Here is a 19,065-nt window from a genome sequence, read left to right as displayed (position 1 = left end):
TTATCTATCCTAGGTGCAGAATAAATTTCAGATTGACAGATGAACTGAGAGGCAGATGGATTAATGAATAGCTGGGAAAATGAATATGAAAGCAGATTTGGGATATGTTAGATCAGAACCATGAATAGAGTTGTCGTATCTTTCAAAGATAACTCATATTCGATTTGTTTTTTTATATACCATTTGAAGACTACCTTAAAGAATGCATTGACAAAGGAAAGAGGACATAAACAAATATATTATCCCCTCCTCCACAGGTGAAGTAGCCCACTAACTGGGCTCAGTGTTTCCACTATAAACATTCTTATAACTCATTCTCCACACAGCAGTTAGAGTGAGTTTTAGAAAGGCAAACCTTACCTTGACCCCCGTCCTAGGAAAATATCACTGTGTTAGGATCAAGTTCCTTCAACCAATCTATTGATAACAAGTTCAAAAAAAAAAAGATCAAATTTGAATTTTTTAACTTGGCCAACAAAGCCCTGCATGGTCTAACCACACGGGCAATCTCTCAGGCTTCCTGTTGCTCCAGTTTCCCTTAATGAACCATGTGCCTTCCTGCCTTCCACAGGGTTTGCCCAAGCTGACTTGGTGCACAGAATGCTTCCCTTCTGCTTTAACTAGTAAACACCTACTACTCACCTATCCTTCGGATCTCAATTCAGTTGTGATTCCCACAAGGACATCTTTCTCGACTTCCTTTCTGAACAAATTTTACATACATTGGGGAAATATATATATAAATACATATTTTTTTAATTAATGTCACTCTTTCTCATTGTAAATAAGCTTGATGCAGATAATGACCATATAATTTTGTTCAACCTTGTATACCAAATACCTAGCACATAACCAACAGTGTCTAGCACACAGTCAACAATCAATAAATACTTTTAAAATAATATTAATGATATTTCAATAAGGAAGGAGAGTACAACTTGCTTTACAGTTCAAAAGGTACATTTATATTTATTATTTTATGTAATACTTACAACAATTCTGCATAATAGAGACCATTATAACTCTCTGTCTTAGTCCATTTGTGCAATTGTAACGAAATACCTGAGACTACCAGGTGTTGCTCACCACTCTGGAGGCTGGAAATTGAAGATCGAGGCACCAGCAGGTTTGGTGTCTGGTGAGGGCCTGGTGTCTACTTCCAAGATGGTGCCTTGTTGTTGCATCCCCTGGAGGGGGCAAAGCTGTGTCACAGGACAGAAGGGACAGAGGGGCAAAAGAGCCTAAGTTAGTTCTCTCCAGCTCTTTCATAAGGCACTAATCCCTCATCCATTCTGCACTCATGGCCTAATAACCTCCTAAAAGCCTCACCTGTTAATACTCTTGCACTGGGGATTAAGTTTCAGCATGAATTTTGGAGGGGACAAAAACATTCAAAATATAGCACTCTCCAAACATTAATTTCCTAATATAAAAAATTAGCAAGTAATAGCACCCATTATTTTTCTGAGGATTGAGTAATATTATACAGGTAAAGCAACTAGTTTAGTAGTTGGCACATAGAAAGGCTCATTAAAGGTCAAGTCTGTATACATACCAAGCATTCTGTCTTGAATCATGCCTTTCAAGATGTGCTTCCATCTTCCGGGACTACATTTCCCACATCACCATTAAATGGTTGATACCCATTCATCCTTCCCATCTCAGTGGAAAATCAAGGAAGCTTTCCCTGATCCTCCAGCTTCAGTTACATTTCATACAATATTATTATGTCTTCCCTACCAGGATTTTTATGGACCAATTATTTAATAATCTTCAGTCTCAGTGTACTCATCTGTATTGTGGAGGTAATATTAATAGCTACCATTTATTGAATACTTTATGATAAATTGCATATAAAGGGTGAGGAGTGGAAGGTGTCAGAGGTGGCCCTTGTGTTCCTGGATGGTGTAACTGGTTAAACGGTGGTGCCCTTACAGATGCTACAACCACAAGTCAGAAGCCACATCACTGTACTCAAGACTTGGAGTTTGTGGCATTAGCTGGGCACAGTGGCTCTGTAATCACAGCATTTTGAGAGGCTGAGGCAGGTGGATCACTTGAGCCCAGGAGTTTAAGACCAGCCTGGGAAACATGGTGAAATCCCATCTGTACAAAAGTACAAAAACTAGCTGGGTATGGGGGCACATACCTGTAGTACCAGCTACTTGGGGGGCTGAAGTGCAAGGATGGCTTAAGCCCCAGAGGTCGATGCACAGTGAGACAAGATTGCACCACTGTACTCCAGCCTGAGCAACAAAGCAAGACCCTGTATCAAAAAGAAAAAAAAAAAAAGAATTTGTAGCATGCAGTAAAGTCTCAAAAATGATAGTGGCAATTGCTGTTTTCCACAGATGAGGAAACTAAAGTGTAGCACTGTTATGCAACCTGTTAAAAAGAACTCCTGTTACCCACTCAGAATGCTAATTTGAATAAATCTGGCTTCACTATAGAAATAATAGTTCCTTTTACAAGTACTTCTCAATTCATAGAAACTTAACATTCCAGGAGACTGCCTGGACTGCCTGTAAGTCCATTGGTTTTTAAAACCAACATGTGTTTACTCAAATGAGGGGTTGTACCTCAGTTGTGATAGGTGGAAATGATGCATACATGCTTTGACACAATATATAGGATTTAATCTTTGATATGCTATACATTGAAAGTTTGCAAGTAAAAGACTTTTTGTGTTTGTATATTTATTCTATATTTAAAAACACACAAACAAAAATACATCCCTGAAGAATTTTTTATATACATTCAGATCAACTCTCTTATTTACCATGGAATAGGAGAATGTTATATTTGTAACTAGTTATTTGGGGCTCTCATCCCAGTGGAATGTAAATATGTACTCGATCTATTTTCTCAAATCATAGCTTTCTTCACTCAGGCTCTGTCTTATTTCCCTCTGTCATCTTTTAATTAAATATTAGGTTGGTCCCCCAACTTCTCAGTCACTTTCAATCCTCAAAAGTCTTAAGCCAGTTTAAAAGTTCAATTTCAGACTCTGTTTTATTCTCATTTCTTCCCTTATCCTACCTTAGGCATGAGCCAAGTACCCCCATGGAGCTGTAGTTCAGGGTCTGACTCTAAGAGAACTCTTCCTCTTCTCTTCCTCTTCAAGGCTCAGCCGTTCTGGAGAGCAGGGAGGAAGAAGAGGGAAAAGGATTCTCCTGCTCAACTCCTTTGACAGTGATTGCAGATGTTTCTTTGGCTACTGTTGACCAACATTTGATATCTTTTCTATGAGAGGTGACCAAAGGCTGGCCATTCTGGGCAACATATGTGTGAATTCTTCAGAAGGGTGTGCAGGGGATGCCCACTGCCCTATTCCCAGTCTGGCCAAGGCCCAGCCTCTTCCACTGCCTCACTGGCTCCCATCGTTGGTGGTACAACCCACAGCTTTTTGCTAAGGAGGTAGCTTTTTGATGGAGTATGGAGCAAGGAGACAACTACGCTGTGGCGCCTGTCTCTGCCCTGTCATCACTCTTCAGTTCTCTGCTCACATATAAGCAAGGGAAGATGAGAAAGTCTATGTCTGAGCAATAGGAGGCAAGTATGCCTCTGTGAATCCACCATCAATCTCTTTACGCCTCTTCTTACCTCCTCCTCATTCCCTCAGTGTGATCTCTCCCCGACCACTCTACTTCCTTCCCACAGGTTCTCCTCTGTGACTCTGTCACTCTTCCATCCCAGTCTAACCTTGTCTTGGGAGCAAAATGGCTCTGCAAATATGCCTTTGGATCTTTAAGCTGCCCCTGGTTGGTAGACTAGAAGTATCTTTGGGGTACTAAGTGCCTCCTTTTCCTCCACTTTAGATTGGGGTTTTAACATTTAACTTTGGATTTAACATTTCTGGAATAATAGTAAAGTCTTTCTACAGAATCAGTATCCTTATTTTATAGATGAGGAGATTGAGGCTTAGAGAAGTTAAATAACTTAGCTTTGGGCATACAGCAAGAAAATAGAAATCCCATTTTCTCTATCCATGTTGTTCAGACCCTAAAGGCCATTCCCTTAATAGCACATGATAGCACAACCTCATAGCACATCTTCTGTGCTATTTCTGGCTTTCGTTGGAAGACAGCATTACGACCTAGACTTCTACACAAGTGAAAACTCAGACATATGGACTTACAGAGGAACAGGGCTAGGAGTCCTGACTGGCACATTCCCAGGGTAGCACCTTTTCAGGGGCATCTCTGGGCCAACCAAGAAACCTGTGTGGCAGAATTCCCAGGGAGTTCTTCAATCAGGACTTTAGGTGGAGACAATTTGCCAATGGTTACAATTTTGTTGGGGAGGAAATGTGACATAGAATTAAGTCACTGAAGGAAATAGACAGGTCTGCTATTAAAATAACATCTTGCAGAAACAGTAGATACTGGAGACTCCAAAAGTGGGGAGGTAGAGAAGTGGCAGTGTTTGAAAAACTACCTATTGGGTACTATTTTCACTTTTGTGTGATGGGTTCAATAGAAGCCCAGACTTCTGCATCATGAAATATATCCATGTAACCAACCTGCACTTTTACCTTCTGAATCTAAAATAAGTTTCAAAAATAAAATAACATCTTAAATGGATATGTTGGGTATGATTATTCAATTTAACTTCTTAGCTATCACCTTGGAAGGCCTCAGAGGAAAAAGCAGTCATGATAATAATATTTCAGGAAACTTACTTTGAGACAAGAACCATTAACTGTTTTATATGCATTGTGTTGCAACAACCTTTGACATAGAGACTTCTATTTTCTCCCTTAAAATTAAAGTAACTAAGCTTAGAGATGTAACTTGCATAAGATCATACACATCAAAGCAGTGGTAAAGAATAAAAAATTTGTGTCTTTTTTTAAAGTTTGTTTTTTATGATTCAGCTATTAACAAAATTGATATATAAATAATTTTTTTCCTCTGTTTTACAGAGTAACCGAAAACATGGATAAGATCCCAGGAAGACAAATTCTTCTAAACCTTCAAAGATGGCAAAATTGTTTACACCAGTGAGAGGGAGATCAAAAGCTAAGAACTACCCTGTAGCCAGGACTACAACTGTGTATTTTAAAGCCATTATTCAAGGTTTCTTACTTGACAGTTCCTACACAACCCTGTTGAAAATCTACAATATATGCTGCATTTAATGAAACATGTATATGTCAAATCAGAAGAGAAGAACTATAAACATATATTGTGTAAAGAAAAAGTTCAGCAATGGAACTAGTTTCTGCAGATCAAGCAAAGATGTGTCTTGGGCATGGAACCAAAGTTACAATGAAATATTCAACCCCTGCTGTGCAGGGGGGTCATTTTAATGTAACACCACACCCCATGGAAACACTAGTCCTGATAATAAACATCGTTTTAAAAGATCAAAACAAACAAACAAAAAAAACAAGGGTGGGTGGGGAGTGAAGCACGAGGAATAACTATGAAGAGCTATTTACAATAAAATGTTTCATTTGAAAAGTCTGGTTTCTTACTACAGGGATTTGCTTTTCTGTCTTTATGATTGTTTTAAACTCAGGAACAGAGTCATCCACATCGTAAATGGGAAGAAAAACACTCTCTGTTTTGTTTTTCTGCAAAAGGTGGAGCTTGTGGAATTCGTTCCACAGACGACAGATGAGAAGTGGATCACAGTGACCATAACAAAACTGGTAACGAAGTCAAAGGACCCGGGCGAATGTGACATGTGAAATAAAAGCAGATTCGATGCTTCCTTGTCCTACTCTCACATCTGCATTCCTCTATCAACAATGGACTGATCTCATTCATATTGAAAACTAAGAAGATGATACTGTAAATCACATGCTCCCTGACTTAGTTCTGTTTAGAACGCCAACATCTATAGGGGACATGGGCCAGAGAGCATCTCTGAATCTTTCATTTCCAAAATACTGGTTTTCAAATGGCTGCTTAAAATTGCCTGCAAATGAATATGCTATATGATTTGGGCAAAAACACAGCAGAATCAATGAGTAAATTTCTACCAAGAGTCGGGTTTGCCACAGAGATGTGAATATTAAACTAAACTATTATTTTTTAAAGAATCCTCATATGCCTAGAGCATTCTGACCTCTTCTTGTTTAGAGTGATAACATTTTTTCCCAGACAGATGACAGCAACAAGATAGCTCTACTTTTTTATATGGAAATAACATTATGTTACTGACAAGGTCATTTTCTACCAGAGACAATTAGAGGACTGGTACTTTTCCTAAGTTGTGTATTACTGAGTCTTGGAGTCATCTCTGAGAGCAAATGTATGTTCCTGAAAAGCTAATTTTACACCTCATTTACTGTAGATAACAGAACAACCTCAATTTTTCAAATTTTTGAAGTTTTATTTATGGGGCTAGAATTCCCATGCATAGAGAATATGTGTAGGGAGCCAGAAACTCTTTCTATGAAATGCTATACAAATCTTTCCATATGTGGGTTCACTATCATCCTTCAGTTTTAGCACTGGCATTTGCAAAGCCAGAACAATAACTGAAGAATGTACAATAAAAACTGGAATGCTGGGGTCCCACTTTTTGTTCTTACATTTACTGCTGACCCAGGTATCTTTGGCCCAGTCACTTAACCTCTCTGTGCCTCAGTTTCCTCATCTGCAAAATGGGGTTAAAATGCTTTTTCATAAAGTTTTATTTGCAATTTTAGAACAAGAGGTGCTTAAAGTAGCACAATGTGCTTTGTAATTATTACAAGTGCTGTATTATTTTACTTTCTTGTGTTGTTGACAAAAAGATTCCCTCATGTAATAAAATAGTGCTTCAGTTTGGTTAAATTTAAGCACTATAGCACTGAAGCTTGCTTATCAAGCTACTTGGGACATTATTAGCAATAAAAATTGAGAGATTCAAAACCAGAATCTTTAATAATCTATAGCAAATAGATGATCTCATGCTATTGAACAAGATAGAAGAGTGTGTCATTTCTATGATAAGCATCTCCCAGCTCTCTTGATTGCATATGCATGCCATCATACAGAACCCCACTTTTACCACGGGAGAGCCAATCATTAAACAAAGGCTTGGAGCAAACTGACAGTATCACATAATTAGCTTGATTATCTTTTATTCTGGAGGAAAGTCAGGTGGTATGTCCTACTGGGAAGATACAAAACAGACTACCCTGCTGTATTCTTTTTTTTTTTTTTTTTTTTTTTTTGAGATGGAGTCTTGCTCTGTTGCCCATGCTGGAGTGCATTGGCACAATCTCGGCTCACGGCAAGCTCTGCCTCCTGGATTCAAGTGATTCTCCTGCCTCAACCTCCCTAGTAGCTGGGATTACAGGTGCACACCACCACACCTGGCTAATTTTTGTATTTTTAGTAGAGACAGGGTTTCACTATGCTGGTCAGGCTGGTCTCGAACTCCTGACCTCAAGTGATCTGCCTGCCTCAGCCTCCCAAAGTGCTAGGATTACAGGTGTAGGCCACTGTGCCCGGCCTCCTGCTGGATTCTTTATTCAACTAGGTAGGTTCCAGATTAAATATGAGCCATATGCTCATTAGGCAAGAAATGTGAAAGAGGGTGCCTCTACAGTGTTGGTGACCCAACACTAGCCAACTTGAGTCAGAAAATATGGAAGAGGATAAATTACTCTCACATATCTAAGACTTTTCCATTTTTCTTCACTTTCTGTTGCAGGGCCCATATGAGTAAATCTATATTCCATCTGCTCCAACACACACCTTCCTTCTCTTAATTTTGCTTTCCCACCCACCAAGAAATTTGTAAGTCAAAATTTATTTCCATGAATAACTATTTCTAAATGATTGGAAATTTTTGCAAAAGTGGTATGGTTTATATACCTAATCTGCTTATCTGCTATAAGTCATATGAGAACAACAGCTAGGATGATTGTCCAAGCAGCTTTAGGTGTGTTTAGGGCCAGGCAAAAGGTTTGCTTGTTTTTTCTTTTTGCTTAAGATCCGGGAGATTAGCAAATTTCTCAAGACTATAGACTGAACTGTAATTTTTACCAAGTCTTGCTCATGAGCCTCAAAATGAATATATCCTTGAATAAAGTATAAATATTTCAATAGATGCATCTCTCTATTATCCATTTTCACAATTATAAAAGCATCAGCAAAATTGTGGATATGTGTTCCAGTCACTCATGGATCCATGGAAATGGACCGTGTTTAAATGAATGCTTCCCTTGGATGGGATGTTCAGCAATAGCAAAAAAAAAAAAAAAGTTATCAATAACTGGGATTTCCTGTGGCCCCACTTCTGCATCTGTACTACCGAGATGCATTTGGCTACTGAGTTTGTAGCAGTCAGAACAGCATTCTTCCGGGTTCATTAACTTAATTTTTCTCAATAAAATATTCATACCCTGGAAAATAAACATAACTGACTACTAAAGATAATTTGAGATAAATAAAAGACCCAATTTAAGTAGTTATTCAGGATAGAAAAATTTCATGAAAGAGGGGAAAAACATAGAGAGACTATCTTTGACTATCATACTTAAAAAGCATCTATTACTAAATTGAATGTCAAACTTTTCTTTAATGCCACCCTACTTTTAGGAAATAGAATTTGCTGAAAAAAATTACAACCCTTCTGACTTATGCTATATAAATTAAATTATTACCAACAGTTAGGTTTTAGGGGTGGAAGAATAGATCTTGCTTTAATTTTTTTTTTTTTTTTTTTTTTTTTTGGCCCACAAATAACTGCTCATACAGGTTGTATGTGTCTTCCCAAGTCCATAAGGTAGAGCTGATATAGAAGGCCTGGGTTATCACTTAGGTAGAGAGCAAATGTGTTCTCCACTAGTAATAGGAGAAATAAAGTTTGCCAAATAAATTTTGCTGCAGTATTTTGTTTCAACTTTGCTTTCAATTTTAAATAAATCTCTGGCAAACTTGTTCCTTTTTGCCCATTGACTGTCAAATTTTCCTGTAAACCCATTGTGTAATTCTTATGTTTGCTTTAACATAATTCACAAGTTCATTGTTTCAAAATGAAGCACGTCTTTTTAACCTGCCTAAGTTTTTGTAGAAACTGTAAAAAGAATATTCATTGGTTTTGTGTTGATGTTTAAATAATTGGATCATCTGTGTTATATTACATCAAGATAGAGGGACAGCATAGAAATTTTATTTTTAAAATATTTAATTGCATTATTTCAATCTGTCAAAGAGTGGCACAGAATACACACACACACACACACACACACACACACACACAGAGCAATAGAAATTTGCTCTGTAATTTGGGAGTTGCATTGCTTGTTGCCTTTTGTGAAATTTTCATAACAGTGTTTTGGTAATTAATGACAGCTTTTGGCAGTTTAATTCTATCATTTTACTAATTTAGATTTATCTATTATATTGAAAAAATTCAATATAACTTTTGAATGATAAACATTCAAAGCAAATCTTAGATGACTGTTTATGTCATGAGTTTATGCTTCCAATATGGACCCAAGCCCCTCTTTAAGCAGTCTTCTAGGTCTTAAGTGAGGAAAGATGTCATTGTGTTCTACTGCCTTGTCATTTCTATATAATGTAGTATCTTGAGATCTAATTTCAGGCATATTGGCAAGAAGATACAGACATAATGGAAGGTTGGAGCTAATCCCTGTAAGGCCTCTTCAAGTGCCAAATTCTATTATTCCATTTCAGAACGGGGCAGGGCAGATTCACAATCCTTTGCTGTCGTTAGTTTGGCGGTTTAGTTCTTCTTAAATACATCTCTTGCTGGGAGTGCAAGTCTAATGCTTAATCAAAATTCCTAAAGATAGCTACTCAGAAGGTTAAGGTGGCAGGATAGCTTGGGCCCAGGAGTTTCATAATGGCCTGGGCAACATGGTGAGACCTCGTCTCAAAAAAAAAAAGAAAAAAAAGAAAGAAAAGAGGGAGAGAGGAAAAAAACTACTGAAGATATACTTATAGGGGCAATGTAGCAAAAATAGGATTATAATTTCCTATGTTCAAACTAATGTGTCAGAGGTACACGTGGTTGATTTGGTGAGGGTTCCTGTTTTTGCTTTTTTCTGCATTACGGTCTTTGTACCCATGCCTATATTTTCATCCGTGTTATATGCAAAGTTCTGTACGGTGAGAATGGTAAAGTTAAACAACTTTGAGCCCAATTTTGCCCACAATCAAGATCCCATGAACTTACTAAAGAATGGATGATGCAATTTTCCAACTAAAACAGATCCCCAGCATCTGTTAGTAACAACACTTCTATTTGACTGACATCTCACAGACTGTGCCTATACCAGCCATTAACCATAGCAACTTCCCACAATGAGGCAGATCAAAATCCAAACATTTTTATAAATATGTGATGTAAATATATGCACAGATATATTCTGTACATAGTATGATGGTGTGAGCGCTTACTAAACGTGTACTTCTGTTCTAGGATGCAGGACTTCAAGAAAGGTTTTTTCTGCGCTGCTGCTGCTTCTGCTGGGAACTCATGTTTTTGTCGAGCATTTAGTGTTTGAACTCTTCCCATCCTTGACTACCTCTTCTCTCCCTTACCCCACCTTCTGTTCACTACTATTATTTCCAATTGTTGACTGAGGCAGAGACCACTCGGTTTTTCAATTATCCAGGCCCATAAACCAGCAAATAGGTTTTTTTTATTTGTTTGGTTGGTTGGTTGATGTTTTTTTTTTTTTTGAAAGAGCAACAGAAAGTTCAGCACAATCTACAGTATTAAAATTAGCCAAAAGTCCCATATCTTTATTAGCTAAAAATTCCATCTCAACAAGGTTCATGCATGTTTTAGCCTTCAAGATCCAATACTTTGGGAACTCAAGTATAGAGCTAATGTGTTTGAATACATAATTCCCCAGGTGTTTACTGTGTTAATGTAGCCAAGGGTCCAATTTCACAGAGCTTTCATTCAATCAACTGCCTCAATTGGGGTTCTTTCTTTCCATCTCATTAGCATGACTCCATATATCACTTCAGTGCTTGTTTATTAATGAAAGAAAAATAAAAATTGACTGAGTTTTACCAGAATGATCCTCTGAAGTACACCGAATATGTACATGTACTGTATGTATTACCGTAGAGATCAGAATCAACTTACTGTATGTAAAGTTTTATGAATGGTTATTTTATAATTTATGTATTTAATATAGGAATTGATGAACTCTGGTGTTTTAGTTTATATAAAAATAAAACAAGCTGCATTTTTAAAAAACTTTGTCGTTCACTGTTTATAGCTGTTTGTTTAATGAACTCTTCCACTTGTTTTTTTCTAAGACAGTCTTTGTCTGTTGCACAGGCTGGAGTGCAGTGGTGCGATCTCGGCTCACTGGCTCACTGCAACCTCCGCCTCCTGGGTTGAAGTGATTCTTCTGCCTCAGCTTCCCAAGTAGCTGAGACTACAGGCATGCACTACCACACCTGGCTAATTTCTTTGTATTTTTAGTAGAGATGGGGTTTCGTCATGTTGGTCAGACTGGTCTCGAACTCCTGGGCTCAAGCAATCCACCAGCCTTGGCTTCCCAAAGTGCTGGGGATTACAGGCATGAGCGACCGCGCCCTTCCTCTAATCTACTTTTGAAAAACAGGGTGAGGCAAATCAGGGCTATCAGTGTAATGTAGGGAAATAAACTCTATATCCAGGACAGTAAATAGATTTATTCTTGTCTTCCCATTCTGCATTTGTTACTGTGTGTGCTATGGGCACTATGATAAGGAGGCCAAAGCAGAATTTACACCCCTGAGGAAAAAACTATCATCATTAGCATCTCTGTTCTGAACATAGTTTGGGAGAGAATCTTGCCTGCTATTTTCCATCCTTATTCTGAATATTACTTCTTCTACTCTATCCATCTACCTTTTTTTTCTACCTTGTAGACCCACTAGATATAACAAATTAACAGGTGTGTGTTATGTGAGCATTGATCATGTGCACATTCCTATGGCCTATGTACATGTGGATCTACCCTCAAAGAGCTTACAGTCTCATGTGGGAAACAATCCCTGTATCCATGAACCAAATAAGAAACTAATATGACACAATAGAGGTACAACTTTGTAAGTCACCATAAAGAACTGTTAAAAATAGGCCAGGTGCAGTGGCTCACACCTGTAATCCCAGCAGTTTGGGAGGCTAAGGCAGGAGTATCCTTGAGGCCAGGAGTTCAAGATCAGCCTGAGCAACATGACAAGAACCCATGTCTACAAAAATTTTTTACATGCCATTACCTGGCATGGTGGAACATGCTTATAGTCAGAGCTACTGGGAGACTGAGAAAGGAGGATCACTTGAGGCCAAGAGTTTAAGGTTACAGTGATCCCATCACTTCACTTTAGTCTAGACAACAGAGCAAGATCCCCAACTTTCAAAACAAAAAAGATAAAGAACTATCAAAAGTAATATTAAGCAGGATACTGTAGCTCACACTTGTAATACAGTGCTTTGGAAGGCTGAGGCGGGAGGATCACTTGAGGCCAGGAGTTTGAGACCAGCCTGGGCAACATAGCAAGACCCTTGTCTCTACTAAAAAATAATAATAAAAATTAGCCGGGCATGGTGGTGAGTGCCAATAGTCCCAGATACTTGAGAGGCTGAGTGGGGAGGATCACTTGAGCCCAGTAGTTCAAGGTTACAGTGAACTATGATCATGCCACTCCACTCCAGCCTGGGCAACAGAGCAAGACCCTGTCTCAAAGAAACAAAGAAAAATTAGTATTTTGGAATGGGCTCAATAAGATCCATGTCAAGAAGGTTTCCTCTTTTAATTGTAACCTCTTCATCTTTATTAGCAAAAAAAAAAAAAGTCACTCATCAGTTTGTTACGATATTCTGTCACTCATTCATAGGAAGCACTTATATGCCAGGAGCTATATCAAATTCTAAACACAGAGAAGAATAAGACATAGGCCCAACTCTCAAGACATCACAATTTACATTATTTGATGATGGTTTACAACAATTGAGTCTCTATGAGAAAGGTACCTTACATATCAGCATGCCATAAAACAGGCAGTTATTATGGGGTCCTGTATAACTTTATAAAAGAAAAGCTCTGTTTTGATTAACTCCAGTTTTGGTATATAATTCAAATGTGTTATGCCAGCAACTCAACTGGCCTCTTCTAGATCCAGAGAAAATTACCCCAGTGTTTTTTGGAGATGCTAAAGTGGGCGGCAGGCACTTCCTTCCACAGTGCTAGTGAGACAAGGAAACATTTACTAGGCCCATACAAAACCCACACAAAGGAATTCCTCCCACCAGCTCATGACATAGCCCTGCCTCTGATCTGCAGGTACAGTCACGGAAGTGCAGAGATATAGTCAAATTCCTACCTACCCCATGGGTTAAGATTTGTGCCAAATGGCTGATAAAGAATGCTCATTTTATATAAGCAAATTTGTAGCTACATATGAAATACAAAAGTAAATAGTGAAGGCTTTTTTTCCTCATTGAAAATCCCCTAGAGAAAAAAAATTCTGTTTTTAACCCAAAACATGTTTGTGCATACACATATTTATAAATATGAAGTAAATTTTTGGTCAAAAAGCTCTATAACAAATAGTCATTGGTAATTTGTGCCTGTAATTACCATAAAAATATTGAAAAAAAAGGGCTATGACATCTGTGTCATTTATATGAAGCCCCACATGACACTTTCTTTTAGAATTTAGAAGAAGAAAAACACAAAAAAAATAACCACCACCTCAGAAGCCAGATTTTTCTTCCCTTGTGATAAGAGAAAATTTACTATGTTCCCATTTTGCCCTGACTGCCAACAAATGCAAAAACATATCTATAGTTAATCGTGACATCTAATCAATTTTTTCTATTTTCTTTGTTATTTTATTGTTATTTATGTATTTATTTTTTTGAGATGGAGTTTCGCTCTTGTTGCCCAGGCTGGAGTGCAATGGTGTGATCTCGGCTCAATGCAACCTCCACCTCCCGGGTTCAAGTGATTCTCTTGCCTCAGCCCATTGCAGGAATGCGCCACCATGCCCAGCTAATTTTGTATTTTTAGTAGAGATGGGGTTTCTCCATGTTGGTCAGGCTGGTCTCGAACTCCCAACCTCATGTGATCTGCCTACCTCGGCCTCTCAAAGTGCTGGGATTACAGGCATGAGCCACTGCACCCGGCCTATTTATTTTTTTTACAGTGAGGCCTTGCTGTCGCCCAGGCTGGAGTGCAGTGATGCAACCATAACTCACTGCAACCTTGAGCTCCTGGGCCCAAGCAATCCTCCCACCTCAGATTCCCGAAGTGCAAGGATTACAGGTGTAAGCCACTGCACCCAGCCTTTTTAATTTTATCGATCTTATTGTTTTGCCTTTCATTTGCTTTGATTTTGCCTTTAATTTACATTACCTCAAATCTTTTTTGTACAGTCATAAGATACGAATTCAATCTAAAAAATGCACATTAAATATTCTTAGAGCCACCACAGAAATGTGTGTAGAAAAAAATATTCAAAACTTAGACATAAGGCAAATAAGAAGTATATGTCTCTATAGTTTCTCTGCAGTTTATAATATTCCAATTGGGGAAATACAATGATTCAAGAGAGCTCAGAAGTTTTACAATTCTATAAAGGTAGAGGCTAATTCATAGAAAAATGATAAGGTATGATGCGTTTTTCAACTTGATAGAAAAAATAAAACCATGCAAATAAAGATTGAGTTTTTGTCCTATAAGCACATTAACTACTTTTGTTTCCAACATACAGCTTTCATTTCAGCAGGTCTTACCCCATCCTTCAATTTCTTCTCAAACCAGCTCAGTTATTCCACTGGTTCCTTTAATTAACAAGGTATATGACATTTGGATACATGTTTGTTTGAGAATGATATTTTTAATAACTTAATGAGTTATTTTTCAAAATGTATTTTAAGGAATATTGAGATAGAGAAGACTTAGTCCTTGCTCTCAGTGACCTTACAGTAAAGTAAGACAGATAAAGCTGTAACAATAAAGTAGAACTCAGCACAGGATGGTTAAAGCCATAAGGATACCACAAGCTACTAAGTATCCTGAATGAATCTTTCATTCCAGACATGCACCTTCTGCTACCTTCCCCAACTCACTGAGAGATGTTAGATGGAAATATGGTGGATTCGTGAACTTAATTGCCATCTCCTTTTTTTCGCTCACCCTCTACAACTAATTCTTCAGAAGTCCTATTTATTTTAGTTCTGCAATCTATCCTCTATTCTTCGTCACTTCCAAGAGTATTTCATTTCAACTCTTGCAGCAACTTCCTAAATTAGCTAACTCAAGTTTTGTCACCTTAAAATACACCTTACTTATTGTTTTCAGCTTGATGTCACTTGCAAATCATACCAGGTTGTTCTCCTCTTTAAAATTCCTTCTTTGTTTCCCATTCCCATTAGTACCTGTGGTTAACTCTCAGATACTTATGGGAACTAAGCATTTAATATAAATATGGGATTTAGGAGTGGAGTAAGAGACTTTCGCCAAATTAAACACAAGCATACTGTTTTATCTAATCCAGCACTAGAAAATAAAGTCCAACTCTCTCCTCAGCATGACCATTTATGTCCTGGGACACTTACCTTACACAGGTATGGAGGGATATTTCAATATTTCAATGTAGGTTCTTTCTATTTTCCCTAAGTGTCGGCTGGTCTGAGAAACAGAGAGAAATTTTACAGCTGGGCCTCCGGGGGTGTCATCACATATTGGTAGGAATGTGATGGTGACCTCGAGCCACAAAACCAGCAAGTTTTTATTTGAGATTTTAGAAGGGGAGGTGGTGTATGAACAGGGAGTAAGTCACAAAGATTACATGCTTCAAAGGGCAATAAAGATCACAAGGCAAGGCAAAATTAGAATTACTGATGAGGTTCTATGTCCTGCTGTGCATGCATTGTCTTGATAAACATCTTAACAGGAAACAGGGTTCGAGAGCAGACAACTGGTCTGACTAGAATTTACCAGACTGGAATTTCCCAATCCTAGTAAGCCTGAGGGTAACTGCAGGAGACCAGGGCGTATTTCAGTCCTTATCTCAACCACATAAGACAGACACTCCCAGAGCGGCCGTCTATAGACCTACCCCCAGGAATGCATTCCTTCCCCAGGATTCCTTGCTGGGAAAAGAATTCAGCGATATTCCTCCTACATGCACATCCATCTATAGGCTTTCCGCAAGAAGAAAAATACGGCTCTATTCTGCCCAACCCTGCAGGCAGTCAGACCTTATGGTTATCTTTCCTTGTTCCCTGAAAATTGCCCTTATTCTGTTCTTTTTCAGGGTGCACTGATTTCATATTGTTCAAACACACATGTTTTACAAATAATTTGTACAGTTAATGCAATTATCACAGGGTCCTGAGGTGACATACATACTCAGCTTACGAAGATGACAGGATTAAGAGATTAAAGTAAAGACAGGCATAGGAATATAAGAGTATTGACTGGGGAAGTGATAAATGTCCATGAAATCTTCACAATTTATGTTCAGAGACTGCAGTAAAGACAGGTGTAAGAAATTATAAATGTATTAATTTTGGGAACTGGTAAATGTCCATGAAATCTTCACAAATTATGCTCTTCTGCTGCAACTTGAGCCGATCCCTCTGTTTGGGGTCCCTGACTTCCCGCAACACACAGGTGACACTGTCCCATCTTCTCCAACACAAACAGACACACACATACACTTAGACCTTGGCAGGTCAAAAGAGCTGGTATTTATGCAGGCTTCGAGGCAAATTCATGCTGTGGATTTTTTGCTATATGCTGCTCTTTATGTCTAGAAATGTTTTTCCTATTTTTTAATCCAGATAAATCTTTTTTTCTTTTCTTTTTCTTTTTTTTTTGAGACAAAGTTTCGCTCTTGTTGCCCAGGCTGGAGTACAGTGGCATGATCTCAGCTCACCACAACCTCCACCTCCTGGGTTCAAGTGATTCTGCTGCCTCAGCCTCCCAAGTAGCAGGGATAACAGGAGTGTGCCACCACCATGATCGGCTAATTCTTGTATTTTTAGTAGAGATGGGGGTTTCACCATGTTGGTCAGTCTGGTCTCGAACTCCCGACCTCATGATCCACCCACCTCAGGTCCCAAAGTGTTAGGATTACAGGCGTGAGCCACCGTGCCCAGCTACCTGGTTAAATCTTATTGCTATTGGAAGACTCAGCCATCATCTTCTTTAAGAGTGGAACAAAATATTCTTTGATCTCGCACTCTATGTGTACCTATCATGCTATTTACCATGTATATTAAAGTTACAGGCCGGGCACCGTGGCTCACACCTGTAATCCCAGCACTTTGGGAGGCCGAGGCAGGCGGATCACCTGAGGTCGGGAGTTCGAGACCAGCCTGACCAACATGGAGAAAACCCATCTCTACTAAAAATACAAAATTAGCCGGGCATGGTGGCGCATGCCTGTAATACCAGCTACTGGGGAGGCTGAGGCAGGAGAATCGCTTGAACCTGGGAGGTGGAGGTTGCAGTGAGCCGAGATTGTGCCATTGCACTCCAGCCTGGGCAACAAGAGCAAAACTTTGTCTCAAAAATAAATAAATAAATAAAGTTACTTGTTCTGTCCCTTTCCACTTAATGCCCAATGAAATCTGAGTTATTTCAGGGAAGAGATATTCCTTTGTCAGCTTTTCATTCCCAGCACCTAGCATAGGTCCTAGCACACAGCAGAGTCTTGGTGTATTATTTTAATTCTAGTGTTTATGTATTGAATTGTGGAGGAAGGAATTGCTTCTTGTTTGAATGCTCAGAGAAGGCCTCATGAAAGTGGAAATAGGTTAACTGGGCCATTTTATTGGAAAGTAATTTTGTTGTTATTCTTAGCTTTTTGTTTGTTTTGTTATTCTTTCCTTTCTTTCTGTTGTTCTTTTTTTTTCTTTTCTGAAGGTGTCTTTTTGATAAGCCATAAGCTCTTCAGAAAACACTTACAAATAGATCACCACATTCCCTGTTCAATTTCACCTTATTTTCCTGGTCAAAGTTCTCTGTTTTTCTGTATTCTACTGTCTGACCACAGGAGGGTAGCATTTTTCCACAAGTCCAGGGAAAAAAGTGTGAGCTCAAGGAAAACCTAAGCTGATTTTATGTGATATTTTGATGCCCCTTGGTTTTGCATTTCAATTCCCCACATCCATATGAAAGTAATAACCTAAACATAAGCATTGCTTTGTCCATTCCTCCTGCGTGATTGTTCAGTATCTCGGGTTTTGTAGCCTCTCCTTATTTCAGGGAGGCTGGATTGCTTTCTTCGCCGCAGGCAGCAAATTCATTTCCAAACACAAAGACCCAGGGAAACTTAGCGACCTCCAAATAGTTTCAGACTTGCTCAGACGCCAGATAAAAGAGGTCAAGGCAGTTCATCAGATTCACTCCCTAATTCCCCACCTCTGAAACAAGTTTTCCCCAGAGAACCGACAAGCAAAGGTATGTTATTGTGTCTAGAGTTTTTCCCATTGTGTGGATGACCTTGATTTTTTTAAATAATATTGTTAATGTTTTAAATATTTTTGCCGGAACATTTTATGTTTCTTAAAGGGATTTTTAAAGAAAAAAAAAAAGACAATTTAACAAAAAGTTACAGCCCAAGAATCCCAAGAATGAAAAAACAGCAATAATTTCTTCTTGTTCTTACAAAACATTAGCTAGATAAGCTTTTATTTCATTAGTCTGCCATTCCTAACCATAAACGGCATTTTATAAGTCACTCGGTAATTGACCAAGGATCCCTGCTTCTTAGTGCTATACCTCCTCAGTTATTAGGGGCTGCTATGGGAAAGCGCCATTCAAAATAAGCCAGGTGCTTTAATTTTATTTTAATTACAAATGGAAATAAAGCAGAGATCCAGTGATGCTGGCTTTTACTCCTTCTGATCTATTTTTCTTTCTATTCTGTTACAAGAGGCAATATATATATAGGAGACATACGGACTGGGTCCTAATTCTATCTCTGCCACTAGGTATGTGTCATTGAAGAAGCGACTTGAGCATTTTAAATCTGCCCCCAAATGGGATAATCATACCATTTACCTTGTCAGGCTGTTGAGAAAATTAAATAAGATATGTAACAGGATTCCCACAAAAAGTTGCAATGTGTG

At 38.5% G+C, this 19,065-nt stretch overlaps 1 protein-coding gene across 6 annotated transcripts in view; it reads left to right on the top strand.

Moving 5' to 3' along the window:
* The window catches only part of JAKMIP2 (janus kinase and microtubule interacting protein 2), a 197,466-nt gene extending 186,282 nt beyond the window's left edge, over window positions 1-11,184 (top strand). For 4 of the 6 annotated variants that reach the window (XM_063811576.1, XM_063811575.1, XM_063811574.1 and 1 more), the window contains one exon: window positions 4,925-11,184. Coding sequence is in view for 2 of the 6 variants with exons in the window: in XM_063811575.1 (XP_063667645.1) it covers window positions 4,925-4,945 (21 nt within the window). In the remaining 4 variants the exon portion in view is untranslated. The remainder of the gene's footprint in view (window positions 1-4,924) is intronic. The other 2 variants (XM_054684689.2, XM_009449905.5) reach the window with 1 other exon arrangement.
* The last annotated feature ends 7,881 nt before the right edge of the window (window positions 11,185-19,065 follow it).

The sequence above is a fragment of the Pan troglodytes genome, chromosome 4 (genome assembly GCF_028858775.2).
Source record: "Pan troglodytes isolate AG18354 chromosome 4, NHGRI_mPanTro3-v2.0_pri, whole genome shotgun sequence".
NCBI classification, from domain to species: Eukaryota; Metazoa; Chordata; class Mammalia; order Primates; family Hominidae; genus Pan; species Pan troglodytes.
This window is presented reverse-complemented; position numbering and strand designations above follow the sequence as displayed.